General features: G+C 44.2%; 1 protein-coding gene and 1 long non-coding RNA gene across 8 annotated transcripts in view; one reads left to right on the top strand and one right to left on the bottom strand.

Annotated features, from left to right (window-relative positions):
* ZBTB24 (zinc finger and BTB domain containing 24) lies at positions 1 to 14,245 on the top strand. Of its 6 annotated transcripts, none has more exons than XM_047102295.1 (8): positions 1 to 138; positions 444 to 625; positions 816 to 1,786; positions 5,010 to 5,177; positions 5,658 to 5,741; positions 6,434 to 6,517; positions 10,372 to 10,453; positions 11,653 to 14,245. In XM_047102295.1, exons 3-8 carry the CDS (start codon positions 844 to 846, stop codon positions 12,368 to 12,370), a joined length of 2,079 nt encoding a protein of 692 aa, XP_046958251.1. In that variant the 5' UTR covers positions 1 to 138; positions 444 to 625; positions 816 to 843; the 3' UTR covers positions 12,371 to 14,245. The 6 variants fall into 6 exon arrangements, 4 of the variants coding, with proteins under 4 accessions (XP_046958251.1, XP_046958252.1, XP_046958253.1 ...); XM_047102296.1 differs by having other exon boundaries at positions 572 to 625; XM_047102297.1 differs by lacking the exon at positions 11,653 to 14,245 and adding an exon at positions 11,475 to 11,631.
* LOC124528607 (uncharacterized) overlaps positions 7,463 to 19,698 on the bottom strand; it is a 13,529-nt gene continuing 1,293 nt past the window's right edge. Inside the window, exons 2-5 of one of the 2 annotated variants that reach the window (XR_006966193.1) lie at positions 14,955 to 15,025; positions 12,372 to 12,803; positions 9,833 to 9,953; positions 7,463 to 9,321 (exon numbers count right to left, since the gene is read on the bottom strand). This is a non-coding gene — a long non-coding RNA (uncharacterized LOC124528607). Of the gene's footprint in view, positions 9,322 to 9,832; positions 9,954 to 12,371; positions 12,804 to 14,954; positions 16,942 to 19,698 lie in introns of those variants that run through there. The other variant, XR_006966192.1, reaches the window with a different exon arrangement.

Consider the following 19,698-nt stretch of genomic DNA (forward strand, 5'->3'; position numbering starts at 1 on the left):
GACAGAAGCCCGGACGACGCAGGTACCCCGGCGGCGGATTCTGCAGAGTAGGGGGCCTGGGTGGCCTTGGCACGGGTGCGCCATCCAGGCCGCCAGGTGGGACGGCCGCGATCCGGACCCCGCCGGGCGCCCCGACAGGTAGGTCCTCCCGAGCCCGCGGTCCCGGGCCGTGGTGAGTGCTGCCCAGCCGTGTGCTCCCCTGTCCCGCCTGAGGGGCCCGGACCGGGAGTGGGGGGCCTCCCCCGCGTCCAGCTCACCGCTCCGCGGGCCCGGGTCTCTGGGGAATCGTCCGCCCGCCCCTCCGTGCGCTGTCTGGGGACAGCCTGGGCGATCGTGCTATGCTTCCGAAGCGAGGCCCGATGAGCCTTAGGTTATTATTTCATTGCAGCTACCCGCAAATTCATTTCGTACATTTTCTTGGCCCCTTTTATATGTTTTCACAGACGAAATGTTTAATAATGCGTGAAATCGAGACGCTGTGGTTCCCATTCTGATTGTGTGCGCAGCTATGGAAAGTTGGTGCTGGGGAAGGACTTTAGAGATGGTTGATTCCCGTTCCTTCATTTTACAGAGGAGAAAACAGACCCTGAGAGGCAACAGGGATCTTGGAGACTCACCCAACTAGGTAACAGTACAAGAATGACAATCCCAACCTAAGTTTTGTTTTTTGTTTTTTGTTTTTTAAATCACCTTCTGCAAGTGGCAAATGGTAAAATTCAGATAACCATGTGAAGTGAATGCTAGGTTTGTTTGGGCTAGGATTAACTTTGTGAGATGATGCTTCCTCGTTTTTAATCATTATTTTCTTATTTCAGGCTGTATGCTTCTTGGCTTCTAAAGAAAATGGCAGAAACATCATCAGAGCCTTCTGGGCAGCTTGTTGTACACTCAGACACTCACAGTGACACTGTTCTGGCCAGTTTTGAGGATCAGCGGAAGAAAGGCTTTCTCTGTGACATCACTTTAATCGTGGAGAATGTGCATTTCCGGGCTCACAAAGCCTTACTTGCTGCCAGTAGTGAATACTTCTCCATGATGTTTGCTGAAGAGGGGGAGATTGGTCAGTCCATTTATATGCTGGAAGGCATGGTTGCTGACACGTTTGGTATGCTGCTGGAATTTATCTACACGGGTTGTCTCCAGGCCAGTGAGAAGAGTACGGAACAGGTCCTGGCTACCGCTCAGTTCTTAAAAGTCTATGACCTGGTAAAGGCTTACACGGATTTCCAAAATAATCATAGTTCCCCAAAGCCAACGACTTTGAGCACTGCTGGTGCCCCAGTGGTTGTTATTTCTAATAAGAAAAATGATCCTCCAAAGCGGAAACGGGGAAGGCCAAGAAAAGTCAACAGTTTGCAGGAGGGGAAATCACAGCTGCCTGCAGAGGAAGAAATACAGCTGAGAGTAAACAATTCGGTTCAAAATAGACATAACTTTGTGGTAAAAGAGGGAGACAGCGGTATACTGAATGAACAGATTCCAGCAAAAGACACAGAAGATTGTGAGCCAGGGAGAGGGGAGGAAGTGCCTGCTGAAAAAGATGAGAATTGTGATCCCAAGACCCAGGACGGGCAGGACAGCCAGAGTCGGTACAGCAAGCGGAGGATTCGGAGGTCTGTCAAACTTAAAGATTACAAACTTGTTGGGGACGAAGATGACCAGAGTTCAGCCAGAAGGGTCTGTGGAAGGAGAAAGCGCCCTGGTGGCCCTGAGGCCTGTTGTAAGGACTGTGGCAAAGTGTTTAAGTACAATCACTTTTTGGCAATCCACCAGAGGAGCCACACGGGTAATTACACTTTTTGCAGCTTGCTGGAATGTGTTTGGGAGTAATGATGATAATGACAGCTTTCATTTATTGTGCAACTTCTATGTGATGGACATTATAATAAGGCATTTATACATGTTACTGCATTTAATTCTCACGACAGTCCTATGAGGTAGGGAAGGTTATCCCCATGGTACAGATGAAGAGACCGACTCCTAGAAATAACTGGCCCAGGTCATCCATGTAGAGACAGAGCTGGGATTTGAACCCAGGTAGCCTGATTGTAGAACCCTGCTCTTACTTAGAGTTGTTGGTTCAAGGCTTTCATGCCCAGGTATCACACTCTAGCCAGATTTATTCTTCTTTCTGAGTCTTGAACATTTTTCATCTTGACCACAGCTGTGCTTTTACCCAGGTCTGTCTGGACAGCTTTCTCACTCAGCCATCTAGCTGTGAATGTCTTCTCCTGTTTGGTCCCTCTAACCGAGCTCTGGCCAATAGACCCTTTTGTGAGGATGGAAAAAACGTTCTGTATTTGCATTGTCCAATATGGTGGCCACTAGCTACATGTGGTTTTGACGTGTAGTGAGTGTGACTGAGGAACTGAATTTTTTAGTTAATTTAAATGGTACCATATTGGACAGTGCAGCCCTGGCAGAAATCCCTTCCTCCTTTGAGTCCTCTCTTACACACTTAACTCTCTTTTGGGTCGGGCTGTAGTTACCAGTTAAATAACCCCTAAACCTAATTGTAAGCTTAAGTATAGGGACTAGTAGTTAAGTCTCCTCTCATCCCTCAGCTTGCTGTCATCTGACCCAGCAGCATCTAGCCCCATGGTTCTCACCCCCGCCACACATTAAACTTTTTTTTTTAATGTTTATTTTTGAGAGAGACACACGCACACACACACACACACACACACACACACACAATGTGAGTGGGGGAGGGGCAGAGAGAGATGGAGACAGAATCTGAAACAGGTTCCAGGCTCTGAGTTGGTCAGCACAGAGCCCTATGCGGGGCTCGAACTCCGGAACGGCAAGATCCTGACCTAGGCCAAAGTTGGACGCTTAACCAGCTGAGGCACCCAGGTGCTCCCTGGCCACACATTAGAATCACCTAGGGAGCTTCTAAAACTACCAGCAACTGGGCACCAGCCCCAGAGCTTCTGATTTCAACGTTTATTTATTTTTGGGACAGAGAGAGACAGAGCATGAACGGGGGAGGGGCAGAGAGAGAGGGAGACACAGAATCGGAAACAGGCTCCAGGCTCTGAGCCATCAGCCCAGAGCCCGATGCGGGGCTCGAACTCACGGACCGCAAGATCATGACCTGGCTGAAGTCGGACGCTTAACCGACTGCGCCACCCAGGCGCCCCCAGAGGTTCTGATTTAATTGGAGCCTTGGTTCGAAGGATAGATTGACAACCTTGAATTCTGGTTCTTTAAACAAAGTAGACATTTGGGAAATATTTGTTGAATTGTAACAGTATGGTTTAAATAGTTAAGTAGTTCTGCAAGATTTGTTAAGGAAAACAGCATGTAGTATGTCCCCTCTTGCACCCAGTGTTCTCAAATTTTGCAGTGAATCACTTTAGTGTGTGTCTGTTTTCATCCATTTTGGTGGCTAATAGCAGATCCACACGGGTTGGAAACTCTGTCTTTCAGTTCCAGAAAATTTTTGGAAAGTATCTCAGGGATGATTTCTTCTGTCGGTTTTCTACGCTCTCTCTTTCTGGAACTCCCTGCTATCTGGATGTTGAACCTCCAGACCCATCCTCCCATGTCCTTATCTCCTATTTCCCATCACTATTGGCTCTACTTTCTACTTTCCCCTTTATCTTTCAACACTTAAAGATTTATTTCTACTCTCACTGTTTTACCTCTAGAAGCCCTTTTTTATTCTCTAGGTTCTTTTTTTAAAATTTTTTTGTTAACGTTTGTTTATTTTTGACAGAGAGACAGTGCTAGCGAGGGAGGGGCAGAGAGAGAGGGAGACACAGAATCCAAAGCAGGCTCCAGGCTCCCAGCTGTCAGCACAGAGCCCAGTGCTGGGCTCGAACCCGTGAACTGCGAGATCATGACCTGAGCCGAGGTTGGATTCTTAACCGACTGAGCCACCCAGGCGCCCCTTTTTTTAAAATTGTTGTGAATCCTCTTTTTGGTTCATGGTGAGCACGTTAATAACAGCAGTCTCTTGTTAGTTTTTAATGTTTTCTTCCCCTTGGGCAGCTTCTGTTTTTTGCAAATTGCTTTTTTTTTCTTACTTGTTTTGGTATCTGTTTCAACTACTAAAAGCCTTCCTTGAATGGTGGTTTTTAAAAAATCATATTTGGGGTGCGTGGGTGGCTCAGTCGGTTAAGCATCCAACCCTTGGTTTTGGCTTAGGTCGCGATCTCATAGTTCATGAGTTTGAGCCCCCGAGTCAGGCTCGGCACTGACAGTGTGGAGCCTGCTTGGGATTCTCTCTTTCCCCGCCCCCCTCTCTCTGCCCCTCCTCTGCTGGCACTCTCTGTCTCTCTCTCTCAAAAATAAATAAATAAAATTAATTAATTAAAAATCATATTTAATCTTATGTTGGAACGGTTGACTGAAAGTTCCCATGGGTATGGAGAGGGCCTGTAGACGACGGCCTCACTGGGGGTGGTGTGGCTGCACCCCACCTCCTCACTGACACCTGGCATCTGCAGCCCTCCTACCCTGGCCTGCCACATCCCAGAAGAAAACAGTCCACCCTCCCAGGCTGCCCGCCAGTGTCTAGAGCAGGAGCAGGGAAGAAGGCCGGTTATAGTCTCATCACTTCAAAAGTAAACTTGGACTTGCTGTCCCTGGGACAGTCCCCTTCCACTGTGCCTGGAGACCCACAGGGCAGAGACTGTTTTACCCTCTTCAGAGAACAGTCTCCAGCCTTGTTGGGGAGCTGGCCAGTCTTCTGGGGGGTCTAACTACCTTCGAAACAGACTGTCATTGATCTCCACCCCCATCTTCAGAGGTAACAGGGGCTGCCAATTCCTGAGCATTGTGAAGGCTGTGTCTTAGGTTCCGTCTCAGCCCTTCTCACTGCTGGCATCGGATTCATCTGTTCCAGCTTGCCAGATTTTATTGCTGCTGTTTTCTCTCCAGTGCTGGGCCTTGTGGATGTATGCTATGAAGAGAAATCCCTTTATTGTCATTTTAATTTAGTAGGAAACAGAAAGATGTGCATATTCTTGCTTACACTGTGTTTCTGGGGCTCTTAACTCCAGGGGAGCGGCCTTTCAAATGTAATGAGTGTGGAAAAGGCTTTGCCCAGAAGCACTCCCTGCAGGTCCACACCCGGATGCACACTGGCGAACGACCCTACACCTGCACGGTGTGCAGCAAGGCTCTCACCACCAAGCACTCCCTGCTGGAGCACATGAGTCTGCATTCAGGTAGCTGGGGAAGCACCAGGGGCCACCTGCCACCGGGTTCTGGGGTGGGCGCTACCCGCGATCAAAAGGGGCTTTTCTCAGCCTGGTGTCACTTCCCACCTGGTGTCATTGAACGGCAGAATTGTGCCTTTGCCAGACTGTAGGTTAGAATTCTGCACAGCATTGAGTCTTAAAACTAGGGCTTATAAACTGGCTCTCAGGAGCTCAATGTGCAGACATTTGTTTAAGAATTTGGTGATTTGGGGGGAAACTTGAGCGGTCCACCTTTACCCCAGTCTCCACCACTCCCTACTGCCTTACATATCTTTGCACGTCTATGTTACTGTGGTGGACTCTGAAGGCATTTGGGTTTGTAGGCAAACCCAAATCATTCATAGAAAATGGGGACCTGGGCCCACTGTGTTACTTACTTTATCAGTGAACATTCTAGTTCTTTCCAGTTTTTGTGTGTTTTAGTGTCTTTATTTTTTTATTTGGCAGGACAGAAGTCTTTCACCTGTGATCAGTGTGGCAAATATTTTAGCCAGAAAAGACAACTAAAGAGCCATTATCGAGTTCACACAGGTACAGTAAAGTGAGAGAAAATTTGGATTTGGATTGATGGGGAGAAAAGCAAATACAAATTACTTCTGAAACACTAGGGTCATATTGTGGAAGATAAATTAGCATGTAAGGAAAGAATCTTAAAAAGATCTAAATTAGTTGTCTTTTCCTTGTGTTCTTCTCCACTACCTTGGGATTTATATTTAAAAATTTTGTACTACGCTTTTGGTACCACACACAGAAACCCAGCAGAATTGGCATCTTTCAGAAGTGCCACTTGCCTAAGTGGGTGCCAGTTGACTGTTTTTAATGGTGCCTAGACAGAAGTATCCTTACCCCGTAGCTGTCCGTCCAGGCCTTCTCCCACCTAGCTCTGTCCATTGTCTTTTTTTCCTCTCCTGCCAAGTGATAAGAAATCAATGAGGGGTTGGGAGTGACATTTGAGACCAGTTGGCCACAGTCACACCAGTGCTTCAAGGGAAGAAGGAGATTATGTTTAGGGAGGTTGGAAGAGTCCCAGCTCTCCCAAGTAGTGTGTTGAGGTGCATAGGAAAATATTAACTGTTACCAAATTAATAAAATTACTGTTGTGTTATTAAAGTACCATATTTAAAGTGATTATTTTTCAGGGAAGTGCTTTAACACAAATCACTGAAGAAATGCAGGGAGAGAGCGCATACATGCACTGACACTTTTTTTATTGTTGCGACAAGGCCACTCATTACCGGAATGCAACCACTGCCATCGCAAATTCATGGATGTGTCTCAGCTAAAGAAACATCTACGGACACACACAGGTAAAACTACCATCTCGTCCCTCCTTTCTGGTACACTTCATGGTTTTAGAAGAGTGAGGTCGAGTCCTCAGGCTCCATTTATTATAAATTGGATGGTGATTTTACGAGATCAAGGTGGAAGGCTGTCCACACCATTCTGTGGGGAGATCCCTTCTCTAATAGCTCAGCAACTTAGAGATGGCTTACAAGTCTGAGTTTGGTTGTGTTTCAGTCTTAGTGTAGTTCATCGTGGGAGATGGCGATCGTTGTTTTTAGAAAAGGAAACAAAATGAAACAAACACAAAGGTAGCATAGGCATGGGGGTCTCCCATTTCCTGCCCCAGTACCAGTGATTATAACACAAGCATCGCCACCTCCAGGAAAATCTGTTCCAGGGATAAAGAGGAGGCACGATTGATTAGGGCAGGTATATCGATTGGTTTATGCTGCTTTGGACATTTTCTTCTTCAAACACAAAGTTTTTCTCCTTAACTTGTTTTCTTTTTTTTTTTATTTTTTTATTATAAATTTTTTTTTTTTTCAACGTTTATTTATTTTTGGGACAGAGAGAGACAGAGCATGAACGGGGGAGGGGCAGAGAGAGAAGGAGACACAGAATCGGAAACAGGCTCCAGGCTCTGAGCCATCTGCCCAGAGCCTGACGCAGGGCTCGAACTCACGGACCGCGAGATCGTGACCTGGCTGAAGTCGGACGCTTAACCGACTGCGCCACCCAGGCGCCCCAACTTGTTTTCTTAAAATAAATGTCTCATAGGGTAGGCATTCTGTGAAAATGGAGCTCTATACATTTTTTTTTTTAACGTTCATTTATTTTTGAAGGAGAGAGAGACAAAATGTGAATGGGAGAGGGGCAGAGCGATAGGGAGGCACAGATTCCGAAGCAGGCTCCAGGCTCTGAGCTCTCAGCACAGAGCCTGATTCGGGGCTTAAACTCACAAGCTGCGAGATCAAGACCTGAGCTGAAGTTGGATGGACACTTAACCAACTGAGCCACCCAGGCGCCCCTCCATACATTCTTTCAATAGATGTTATCGTGAACAGGTTCTGTGAAGTTTAATTCGCTCGTTTAACACATATTTACAGAACAATTAGTGGGTACCAGGCACCGCTCTACCTAGGTCATGAGGATACAACAGTGAATGAGGTGGCCAGAGCCCCTGCTGTTGAGGGGCTACCATTTGACCAAGGAAGACAAAGAACAAATGACTATATAACATGTTAGGTGGGGGTCAGTGCTGTGAAGAACTAAATACTGGGTAAGGGGGCAGGATGTGGGAAGGTGAGCTGCCCTTTTACATGGGGACTTGTGTGGGAAGGCCTCACTGATAAGAGGACACCTTGGATAGAGATCTGAATGCTCTGGGGAGCAGGGGCACCTGGCCAGCTCATTCAGTAGAGCATGCGGCTCTTGATCTCGGGGTCATGAGTTCAAGACCCCCGTTAGGTGTAGAGACTGTTTAAATAAATAAGCTTAAAAGAAAAAAAAAATTTGTTTAGAATGCTATGGGGAGTGAGCCAGTCATTGTCGCTGTCCAGGAGAAGAGCATCCCAGGCAGGGGGAACAGCAGGTGCAAAGCCCTGAAACACAAGAGTTTCTGACTTGCCAGAGAAATGCCGGGAGGCCGTTGTGACTGAGGCTAAGCCAGGGCAGTAGAGGTAGGAGGGCTCGGGTAGGTGGAAAGCAGAGGTGACTGGAGTTTGTATAACACAGGGTTCCTCGGCATAGCTGCATACTTCAGTCACCTGAGAAGCTTTAAAAGAGAAAAAGCCTGGTCCCAACCCCAGAGATTCTGACTGAACTGACCTGGGGTAGAGCCTTGAAAGTATTTGTGAAAGTTTCCTTGGTGATTCTGGTATGTGCACTCAGGCTTCAGCATGTAGGAGGCCACGGTGAAGACTGGGTTTTATTCTGAGCCAGAGGACTAACAAGAGCAGTGATAGGAGGTGCATTAGAATTTTAATAGGATCATTCTGGCTTCTCTGGGGTGAGGTGAGACAAGGGTGGAGAGACTGTTAGGAGTTAGGAGGCTGTTGTACTAATCAGGGGCTTGCAACGTGTGGTAGCAGTGGATGTGGTCCAGGTGGTCCAGTCCAGATAAATATTCTGAATTTCCATTGTTTAAAACATATGTCAACAGAAAGACTTTCTGAGATGTCATAAACCCAGATAGCATCAAATGGTAATGTGAACATTGTTAACGTTTCCCACACAGAACTTGACAAGCAGGTAGTCAGTCTTGGAATCTGGAAACAAACTGGGACCAGGGTGGGCCCTGGCTCTCGTTTGAGAAGCTATGGAAAGATAATGGCAGTGGCCTGCCTTTCACCTTTGGAGTGGTGGGAGTTGATCATGCAAAGATGCAGATTCACCCAAGCTGGCACCCGTGTCCTCTGCCCAGATGGAGCTCGAAGAGATGTGTAGCATGCGTCTTCCAGTAAATGCTGTAGAAGGGAAGCTGCCTGGCTGCACTCCAGGTTGCCCCCATCCCTTGCTGCTACCTACGTCAGTGGGATTTTGTTCTTTCTTTTCTTTAAACTCAGTTCCCTTGCCTGCGTTAGGATCACTTAATTTTGTTTCTGGAGGATGGGACAGTCCGTCGGTAGTATGTGCAGCATACAGGCTAACACTGCATGAATGCTTTTGAAGCGTTGTGAATTCCTCGTGGAGTCTGTAGCAGTCATGTGTGGGCCTTCGTTTGCATCCCGTGAAATTCATTCATTCATCAGGGATTTCTGGAACAGCGTGCCAGGCCCAATTCTAGGCATTGGGGTACTAGGAGTAGACAAGCCCACAAATTCTTCTCCTAAGAACGGGGGAGACAGGTGATAAATAACAAGTACAGTGTGTGAGGTGGGGATAGCATCATGAGAAAATGGATTCGGAGAAGGGGACTAAGGAGTATTAGGGGTGGGGGACAGGGCTTTCGGTGGTGAGGAGGCCTCCTCTCTGGTAAAGTGACGTTTGAGCAGGGACTTGGAGGCAGTGCAGAGGGCGAGGGAGTCCCTGAGGGGAGCTGTGCTGGGGGATGACTGGTGGGAGCAGGAGTCCCCTATGGAGCCCACTCGCTCAGGGTGTGGTGTCCAGTGACTCTCCAGCGTGTCCGGGATGCTGAGCAGCGAGCAAAGGGGGAGTGCCCGGTGAGGTCAGAAAAGTTTAGAGCGAGGACTGGTGTGGGCGGACAGATCTGCGATGCCTCGTAGGCTTGGGGCTTTGGCTTTTATCTCTGGATGGGAGCAGGGAGCCTTTGGAGTGTTTGCAGCAGAAGTGTGAAATGATCTGACTGCCTGCAGGGTCACCGTGGTCGCAGCACTTACTGTGGGCAGCAGGGAAGCTCGAGCAGAAGTGGGGAGACCTGTGAGGCTGCCGCAGAGACAGTGGTGGGCCTGGACCAGGGGTGGCAGTGGAGGTGTTACAGGTGGTCAGATTCTGAATACACTGGAAGGTAGATAGAGATGTCAATAATACATGAGTCACCCTAGTGCCCCGGGGTGCTTGGGGAGGTGTCAGGAGGGCTACCTCACTAAGCAGGAAAGTGTGACAGTTGTGCGTTATCTCAGGATGGACCTACAGGAGTAAATGGTGTGTGTCCTTTTGTTTCCTGCGTATAATCACGCATCTCCTTGTTTCCCTTTGTAAGGGAAGGAACCATATCTTACACTTTCTCTGCATCCTCTTGGTACTTAGCACTCAGTGCTTGGGTACACAGCAGGTGCTTGGAAAGGGCTTAATTCATTTGTACTCACTGAGGAGTCAAGTGCTGTCCCCTTTTGTTTTTTATACTGTGAACTGTGGGGTGATTATTCCTTTTTCCTTTATGTTGGATATGTATTTCTAAATGTTTTCCCTTTCTTAGGTGAGAAGCCATTTACTTGTGAAATCTGTGGCAAATCTTTCACAGCAAAGAGTTCTCTTCAGACCCATATCAGAATCCACAGGTAAAGATTTGCAGGTATTTTTCTCATATGGGAGTCCTCATTCAACCCTGGCATTCAGTTGGGTGACATGTTACCTATACAGTCCTTTTCCCTAATTATTACACGGGTAGAAGTTTTTGTGTAGTTTACAGTTTCTTTTCAATAAAGCAGTTCCCCACTTAAGCAAAATCAGGAAAACTGGCTCTGGCCAGCAAAAGTTTACATGATTGATTTCATTTCTTGAATTTTTATTTTTCGGCTGGGGACTGATTCAAAGCTTAAGTTCTTCAGTCAAAAATAAATATTAAATTTAATGTTTCCGAATAAATGTTTTTGTTCACATAGCTTGTAGATTTGATTTAATACTTTTTTTTAAAATATGTTTATTTATTTTCGAGAGAGAGAGAGCACGAGTGGGTGAGGGGCAGAGGGAGAAGGAGACACAGGATCTGAAGTGGGCACCAGGCTCTCAGCTGTCATCACGGAGCCTGGGAACCTCGAGATCATGACCTGAGCCGAAGTAGGACGCTTAACCGACTGAGCCACCCAGGCGCCCCAATTTAATAGTCCTTCTAAGGCAAATAATTAAGGGTTACTCAAGTTTTTTTTTTTTTTTTTAATTTTTTTTTCAACGTTTTTTTTTTTTTATTTTATTTTTGGGACAGAGAGAGACAGAGCATGAACGGGGGAGGGGCAGAGAGAGAGGGAGACACAGAATCGGAAACAGGCTCCAGGCTCCGAGCCATCAGCCCAGAGCCTGACGCGGGGCTCGAACTCACGGACCGCGAGATCGTGACCTGGCTGAAGTCGGATGCTTAACCGACTGCGCCACCCAGGCGCCCCTTAAAATTAAAATCTTTAAAAAAGAAATAAAGTTTGCAATGAGAACTAAAACCAAAAAGGAACTTTCTGTGTGATATGTAAATATTTGCTTTCTTATCTGAAATATAGACTATGGAATCATAAAATTTTATCACATCTAGCCCAGCCCCATCCACCACCCTTACTCAGATACCATCCCCGCCTTTTCTTTTTCTTTTAGGATTAGAAACTAAAACCCATGAAAGTTGGGACTTGCTGTGACTCCTTAAGTTAGTAGAAGAACCCATGACTTATGACTCCCAGTCAAGTTAATTTTTCCTCTATTCTTGCCTTCTTCTCCCTAAATAATCAGGAAGTAGCAAAACTGTTTTTAAGATAAAACGTGTATTTTCTTATAGAGGAGAAAAGCCATACTCCTGTGGCATATGTGGCAAATCCTTCTCTGACTCCAGTGCCAAGAGGAGACACTGCATTCTGCACACAGGCAAAAAGCCCTTCTCCTGCCCTGAGTGTAACTTACAGTTTGCTCGCTTAGACAACTTGAAGGCTCACTTGAAAATCCATAGCAAAGAGAAACCTGCATCAGATGCCAGCAGCGTTTCTGGCAATAATAACACTGAAGAGGTCAGGAATATTCTTCAGCTGCAGCCCTATCAACTGTCTGCATCTGGAGAGCAAGAAATTCAGCTTCTTGTAACCAATTCTGTACATAACATCAATTTCATGCCTGGTCCTAGCCAAGGAATCAGCATTGTCACAGCAGAGAGTTCTCAGAACATGACCTCGGACCAGGCCGCTAATCTCACCCTGCTCACGCAGCAGCCAGAACAACTGCAGAATTTAATTCTTTCAGCCCAACAGGAGCAAACAGAACACATTCAGAGCCTCAATATGATTGAAAGCCAGATGGAACCCGCACAGACCGAGCCAGTGCATGTAATCACACTCTCCAAGGAAACCCTGGAACATCTTCACGCCCATCAAGAGCAAACAGGGGAGCTCCATTTAGCAAGTGCTTCAGATCCGGCTCAACACCTGCAGCTGACGGAGCCTGCTCCCCCGACACCCACCCACCATGTGCCCCCACCCCCACCACTTAGCCAGGAGCAGAGCTGACCTGTAAACGTGTGTGATGGATTGGTCTCCTCCCAGTGAGCCAGCTGTAACTGTGCCGGAAGGCAGGCTTTCTGAAGCACTCACAAGTCTTTGCAGAGGTGTGATGGCTAGCTGCTAGTTCTGATGCTTTCCATCCAGGCAACAAGACGTGTGTGTCGTATCTTGTATGTAGTCCAGATTTGGATTTAGCATTCATTATTGATGAGTGGTTTTCATTTTCATCCAAATCTCGTAAGGTCTTGGATGATTTTTATTTGGGGGCATTGATTTAGACTTCTCTAAGTCTTGAATGTCCATGGCCACAGCTTATGGCCTTGTGACGTTTCCATTTATGTTTTTTAGAAAAAAGGAAGTCATATGTTGGTTGAGTTGGGTAGAGTGGTTTCTTCATTTCTCTTAGGCAACCCAGTTGCTTCTATAAGACAAGTCAGGGCTGAATACAGATAACAACTTTGGAGAATCTGTCCTTTTAATACTTTCTAATCCCCTAAAACAGAGTAACTCAACATTTAATCTCTGCGGTACGGTGGGCTCTTCGTGTCAGGTTTGAGGTAGATTCAGAGACATATAAACTAAAAGTCTATTTTAAATCAAAATGAATATAACAAGAAAACCAAAAAGTACAGGATTATTTTAAAAATTCTGAACTCAATTTTTCTGAGAAACATGGATTTACATATTTTTGAGGGGATTTACATATTTTTTTAAAAGAAGGTTATTGAAAATTTAATTTAAAAGTCTAATTAAAGAGTGAAACGGATCAAGACATTCAACCCATAAATTACAAATTTTTGTCAGCAGTGATAATTGTTCTTTCTGATGAAGTTAAAGCTTTCTCAGTTATCCTGGAATATAAAATTCTATTCAGTGTATTTTAAGTATCAAATATACGCTCCTGAATTCTAATTGATCCTGAAAATGATCTGTGTAGTATGTCTGATAACTTTCTGAAGATGGGACCTTATAATCTATTTTTATTGCAAAGTAGGTTAAATCTCATAAAATGGACACATCATTTTAAAAAGTAAATATCTTCTACTTTTAAAAATAATTTGAGCCTCCAAACCATAGTAGCCAATCTGTAATTGTTGTACAGTTTTAAATAATTGTCAAAAGTTGAAGTTATGTTTGGGTTAGGTTTTCAAGCCCAGTGTACTTTATTGGAGACTTTGATTGCTTTCTCTTAAGTAAACTGATAGCAGATTTTGGAGAGAAGAAAATGGGCACTAATCTAAGTTAACATAATGCTGGTGGAGCGTGGGGGTAATCTACCCTAAAATTAACAGGATCATTACATCAGTTACTTATTTTCTCTCTGTAGACATCTTTGTTTGATTTCCGCCTGAGTCAAGAACGTTTTTTTGGAGGTTAAAATAATGGAATTCTTCAGGTTTGAAAGAAGATAAAAGCTTTTTTTTTTTTTTAAACATATTTGCCAAACTATATTTTAGTATATATAATTCACAAAATTTCTAAAATGATATATATCTTATGTATATCAATCAAGTAATGTTCAAGTCAGGCCTGACTAGAGCCAAGATAGTAATTTTTACAAATACAGTTATGACCTAAATATTATTTCAAATTCTTAAGTCATTTAAACTACTTCAATCTTACTCTTAAAATGCATAGTTTTTGCCAGTTTTTCAAAGCTTACTGGCCCACAGTTTCTTGAGATACAGAGTATTAATATAAATGAATTTTTAGCTACTCACTCTGGAGAGCTAGAGAATTTATTCAGGAAATACGGTCACATAAGTCAAGTTTAACTAGCTTTACGACAGTCTACCTCTGCACTAGGAGAAATACAATGTGGGCCTCATGTAATTTAAAATTTTCTAGTAGCCACATTAAAAACAAAAAGGTGAAAATTGATTTGAGTAAAATTATTTAATACCACATTTTCCAAATATTTCAACCTGTAATCAGTATAAAAACGTATTAATAAGATTTTTTTAATTCTTTTTTGCATACTAAGTCTTCAAAATCTAGTATACACTCAATTTGAATGCTAATATTCTTTGGACATACTTGACCTGTATTTAGAATTCATGCAATTTACAGTTGAAAACCTAGATTGACATACAAGTAGTTGCACACTGAATTTTTTTCCAATAACTGAAATGATTATCAGTTAAATTTATATTAAAATCTGGGGTGCCTGGCTGGCTCAGTCAGAAGAGCATACGACTCTTGATCTCAGGGGTCATGAGTTCAGGCCCCACACTAGGCATTAGAGATTACTAAAAAAACAACAAAAAACCCACCACCGGTTCCTTAGTCACACTAGCCATATTACAAGTTTTTTTTTTTTTTTAATCTTTATTTATTTTTGAGAGACAGAGACAGAGTGTGAGCAGGTAAGGGGCAGAGAGAGAGAGGGGGACACAATCTGAAGCAGGGTCCGGGCTCCGAGCTGTCAGCACAGAGCCCGACGTGGGGCTCAAACTCCCAAACTGTAAGATCATGACCTGAACGAAGTCGGACGATTAACCAACTGAGCCACCCAGGCGCCCCGCCGTAATACAAGTTCTTGACAGCCACGTGTGGCTGGTGGCTCCTGTTCTGCATGGCACAGGCCTACCTGCTTCTAACTTGAGAGCCAGTTTCAGCCATAAAAATATCTTCTGGAAGAGTTCTGGTTTATTTGCCTGTCTGTCAAAGGGAAAGGAGAAAATGATAGCTTTATAAATCTAGCTTCTCTTTTGTGTCCCAAAAACACCTTCTGCCCTCTGAAATCCCAAATTCTAAAGTTCAGTGACTCTGTATCCAAAGGAAATGTCATGCACGTAAAAATGTCTCTTACGTGTTTGAGAAATTTTTGGCTCAGTGTTTCACAACTTATTTTGTATTAAACTTGTACAGTTTTTAAAATTGTTTTAATAAGTGCGGAAATACAAAGTGTACTTCTTAGGAAATAGAACATTATGCTTTGGGTTACTGAGATGCACCTTATCGCTTTCAAAAGTGAGTCTCTGGTTTTCTCTGAGTTAGAGGGCTAGCTTTGGGAAGACTCAAGCTCCTGCCATCAAAATCAGTTATTTACACATGTGCTTGTGTCTGCTTCTTGAACATTTTTCTACCTCTGCTGTTTTCTGCAGTCAGTTCCCTGTGTTTAGGAACTGTGAGCAACCAGTCACTTAATGCTGAAGAATATAGTGATATTCCCATTATAGATGCTTACATCTAGGTTTTCATGAATTGGATAATAATATCTGCCACATATTGAGCCTTTATACTATAGGCCAGGACTGAAGCCAAGTGTCTTAGGTCTGTACCTTGGTGCTCCTCAACGTTCTTTTGTGTCGTGGCTCACAAAGTAGGATTTATGCAGCACCCTGCAATTCGGGGACTCCAGTGCCCTCGGGCCAGGACTGGCATATTTGCTTGCTGGGGCTGCCATAACAAATACTATGGACTGGGTGCTGAAAGCAACAGAGATCTGTTTTCTCAGTTCTGGAGGCTAAAAGTCCAAGATCAAGGTGTGGGCAGGGTTGGTTTCTTCTGAGGCCTCCTGACTATCTTTTCCTCCCTGTCTTTGCATGGTCTTCCCTCTGTGTGTTTTGTCCTAATCTTACAAGGACACCAGTGTTGGATTAGAGCCCACCCTAATCCTAATGACCACATTTTCACTTAGTTACCTCATTAAAGGCCCTATTCCCACACAGTCACATTCTGAGGTACTGGGGGTTAGGCCATCCACGTGAATTTGGTGGGGGGGACACAATTCTGCCCAAGATAATTGGCACCTGGAATGAGCAGTGTCTGGGATGCACCTATAGCCTATCTGAAGCAACATTCCTATTTTACTTAATCTTCATGACATTTGTATGAGCTAAGTAATATTACTATGCCTATTTTACAGATGAGAACATAGAGGCCCTAACTGATGAAGTCCATTGCCCATGGTCACACAGTAATTGGCAAAGCCAGAACTGCTGCACAGCACTACGCTGCTTCCGCCAGATGGGCTTAACTATCACCAGTCTTTTGAAATTGAAACTGAATTTCTCTTCACGTACGATCTGCTTGATGTAATGGAAGGTTTTTGGCTAAAATTGAGGATCTGGGGCCCCTGGCAGTCTCAGTCGATAGAGCATACGACTCTCGATCTTGGGGTCTATGAGGTCAAGCCCCAGGATGGGTGTAGAACTTACTTAAAAATTGATCTGTGTCTGACATTTTAGCATGATCAGACGTTTTACATAAAACAATAATTGTAAAAGGTGTATAGTCTTTCTCCTATAGAAACGACTACCACATTAATACTTATATTAGTATTTTACCACTATTGGTTTAAAAACTTAATAGAAATTTACCAAGTCCATGAAAGTTACTGCTGATGTGAAAATGTCTTAACTAACATGAGCCTCCGTGAGCCCTTTTTTCGAACTCCTGACTAAGGATAGTTTATGTGTAGGGCGGACTTGTTTGACTTTTTGCTACCCTTATTTGTTAAGTATTGAGGTGAGTTATCACCCTCACTTTTCAGACTAAATTAAGACTAAATTTTTTTTTTAATGTTTACTTACTTATTTTGAGAGACCACACGCACACAAGTGGGGGAGGGACAGAAAATGGGGGAGAGGGAATCCCAAGCAGGCTCTGCACTGTCAGCACAGAAGCCAACATAGGGCTCAGTCTCATGAGATCATGACCTGAGCCAAAATTAAGAGTCAGACGTTTAACTGACTGAGCCACCCAGGGGCTCCTAAAATAAGCCTAAATTCTTAAAAATTGAAAGAAAACTCTTGGTTTCACTTTGTAAACAGCAGGCTTGGAGTGACCTCTAAAAATTCCCCTTGCCTTTTGTAAACATCAGGTGTCAAGGAATGACCTCTAAAAGAAACAGTAATGTCACTGTGATAGATTATGTAACTTTCAAATTTTTTGCATGTAATTAAGCAACAAACACTTTTGTTGGCTATAATATATATATATAATATATACATACACATACTAAGTATGTACATGTATATACACATACACACACTGTATTTAGAATCATTCTCACGTGAAAGGTACCACACTGGGAGAGCTTTTAAACTAAAGGTCAATCATACTTTCAACACAAAATGTAGGAACTTGAACACATTTTAGGTAACATTAGCAAGAGATCATAGCCTTTTTTTTTTTTTTTTTAACATCTGAAAGAAAGGGAAAAATCGGAGCCAGGGTCAAGTCAGGGAACTAACTTTGTTAGTCTCAGAGTATGGATTTATCATTTATTTTGAATTTTAGTATCCATAGATTAATATCTTCATGTCCATTGGATCATTTAAAATACAGATTTGAAGATACTCCTAAAGAATAGTTTGACTTTTGGTTTTAGTTCATGTTACTTTTATCCTTGTTGGATGCAGGGTTAAACTGAAGCTTCTCTTAGGCTAAATTGGAGTTAAAACTCCACATTTTTTAAATCTCCCTCTCATGATTAAATGGCTTCTGGACAAGTTTTATCTATAATCTTAGTGTTTGAAGTATAAAAGTGCTCATTAACAAAAACACAGGAAAATATTTAATCCTGAGCCTGTTTGTATTTTTAACCTTTGTCCCCTGTGTTATCTTGGTGTATAAAATCAGCATGTTTTCACCTCTGGAGACCGTACCGGAAGAGAAAGCAGCATATAGAGGAATCAAGTTTGCAAGGAAGAGTAGAAATGAATGAGGGACCCAAATATGCGGTTCAGTCACTCTTGTCAGCTGAGAGAGAAAGCCGGAAGCCATTCTTGACAGGGCGCTCGTCTCCTGCTATATGCCCCAGCCATCCCCACATAAGTCAGTTTTGCCTCAAACGGTTTTGAATCCATCCACTGCTCCCATCCCCCCTGTTGTACCGTCACATCCTCTTGCTTGGGTTCCTGCCAAGGCCTAACTGACCCTTTCTGCTCCTCCCCCTCCGCCGCTTTCTCCACTGGAAGTGGTGGTGATCTATTTGGGCTCACCATTGTGCCTTTAGCAGCGTCTCGGTCAATGAATGGATATTGTGTTATTAAGGCAAATATGATCATGTCTCTGCTTCAAATCCTTCTGCAGTTTCCCACTGCACTCAGAATAAAATCTGAGATGCAGCTTCCTCTTGGGCCTCTTCCCCATTCTCACTTCTAGCCACTGTCTCCCTTGCTGTTCCCCAAACATTCACCGATTTCCTGCCTTAAAAGCTGGAGGCGGGTGGTTTCTCAGGCCTTGAAAGGTTTCTGCACCTACTGTGATGTCTGCTCAGCTGTCTGAATTCAGTGTGTCACTTCCTCAGGGAGACCTTCCCTGACTCTCTAATTTCAATCAAGCCACCCTGTCATATCTGTTCACAGCACTCTACACTTTGCACCCAGTTCATAATTATGTTTATATCAGGAAATGTGTCTGCCCGTCACACTGCAGCCATAGCTCCCGGCCCAGGACCGTGGGTGTGTTGTGTGACCTCACAGACCTATAGGTACAAGGTCATATTACAAGGTGGCTGAGATACGTCACCTACAGTGTGAGGGAAGGCACTGCTGGGACACAGAACATGATACGGATTAGAGGAAAGAGATCCTGTCTTCATGGCTTGGAGTCTGGGCCTTCTAGTCTCTGTACATTTCTTAGGGTCACCAACATTTTAGAATTGAAATGAGCCGAGGGGGTTGAGTAATTAAACTGCCTTCATTTAGAAATGATAAGGCTGAAGCATGGTGGTTGGTGACTTTTTCAAGGTCACACTAAGCTGGTGAAGCAAAGCTGGAATCTGACCAAGAGCTTCTGGATTACAGATCAGTAAGTATATTACCCACTGCTTTATGCTCCAGTGTGTATCTTTAATTAGCAGAAAGTGAAACTCCGAGTCAGCAGATTTTTAGCACTGGAGTCATTATTGTTCTGTGATCTTTTAAAGACAAATTTTACCATTTATCATTCAGAGGGCCACATAATCCTTTCTGGCTGCAACAGCAAAGTCATTGAATTAAGGGCTAGATCCTGTGGGGCCTTTGCAAATACACTAAGTTGGAGCGACCAGTTTTTTACCATCTGCTAATAAAAGGGACATGGGACGGTTCTAAAAGCCTGGTAACCCATTTATAGTGGACTTAAGAATACTTTTTACACTGTGTATTTAAATATGGGTGTGTCTAATTTTTGGCACATTCATTTCAAGCCAAATAACGAGTCATACTCAAGAGCTAGGAAGGGCCCGGCTGGGAGGCTGCCCTAGTTTCCTGAGTGTGACCTGGCTGAATTCCCTGCGTCTTCTGGCAGAGAGCAGGCATTTCCCCTTGCCTCCCTTCCCTTGCCTGCCTCTTAGCTAGAGCCGGGAGCAGTGAGTGTTCAGGTCTTACTGGGTCTCTGAG

The sequence above is a fragment of the Lynx rufus genome, unplaced genomic scaffold, assembly GCF_022079265.1.
Source record: "Lynx rufus isolate CCGP_SWC_20201006 ecotype Redwood Valley unplaced genomic scaffold, mLynRuf1.p SCAF_6, whole genome shotgun sequence".
NCBI classification, from domain to species: Eukaryota; Metazoa; Chordata; class Mammalia; order Carnivora; family Felidae; genus Lynx; species Lynx rufus.

What these genes read in the sequence shown, in the direction of transcription:
- ZBTB24 (XM_047102295.1), top strand. Translation starts at nt 844, where the DNA reads ATGGCAGAAACATCATCAGAGCCTTCTGGGCAGCTTGTTGTACACTCA. An exon ending in CCATTATCGAGTTCACACAG is followed by an intron (nt 5,742 to 6,433) that starts GTACAGTAAAGT and finishes TGTTGCGACAAG; the next exon opens with GCCACTCATTACCGGAATGC. An exon ending in ACCCATATCAGAATCCACAG is followed by an intron (nt 10,454 to 11,652) that starts GTAAAGATTTGC and finishes ATTTTCTTATAG; the next exon opens with AGGAGAAAAGCCATACTCCT.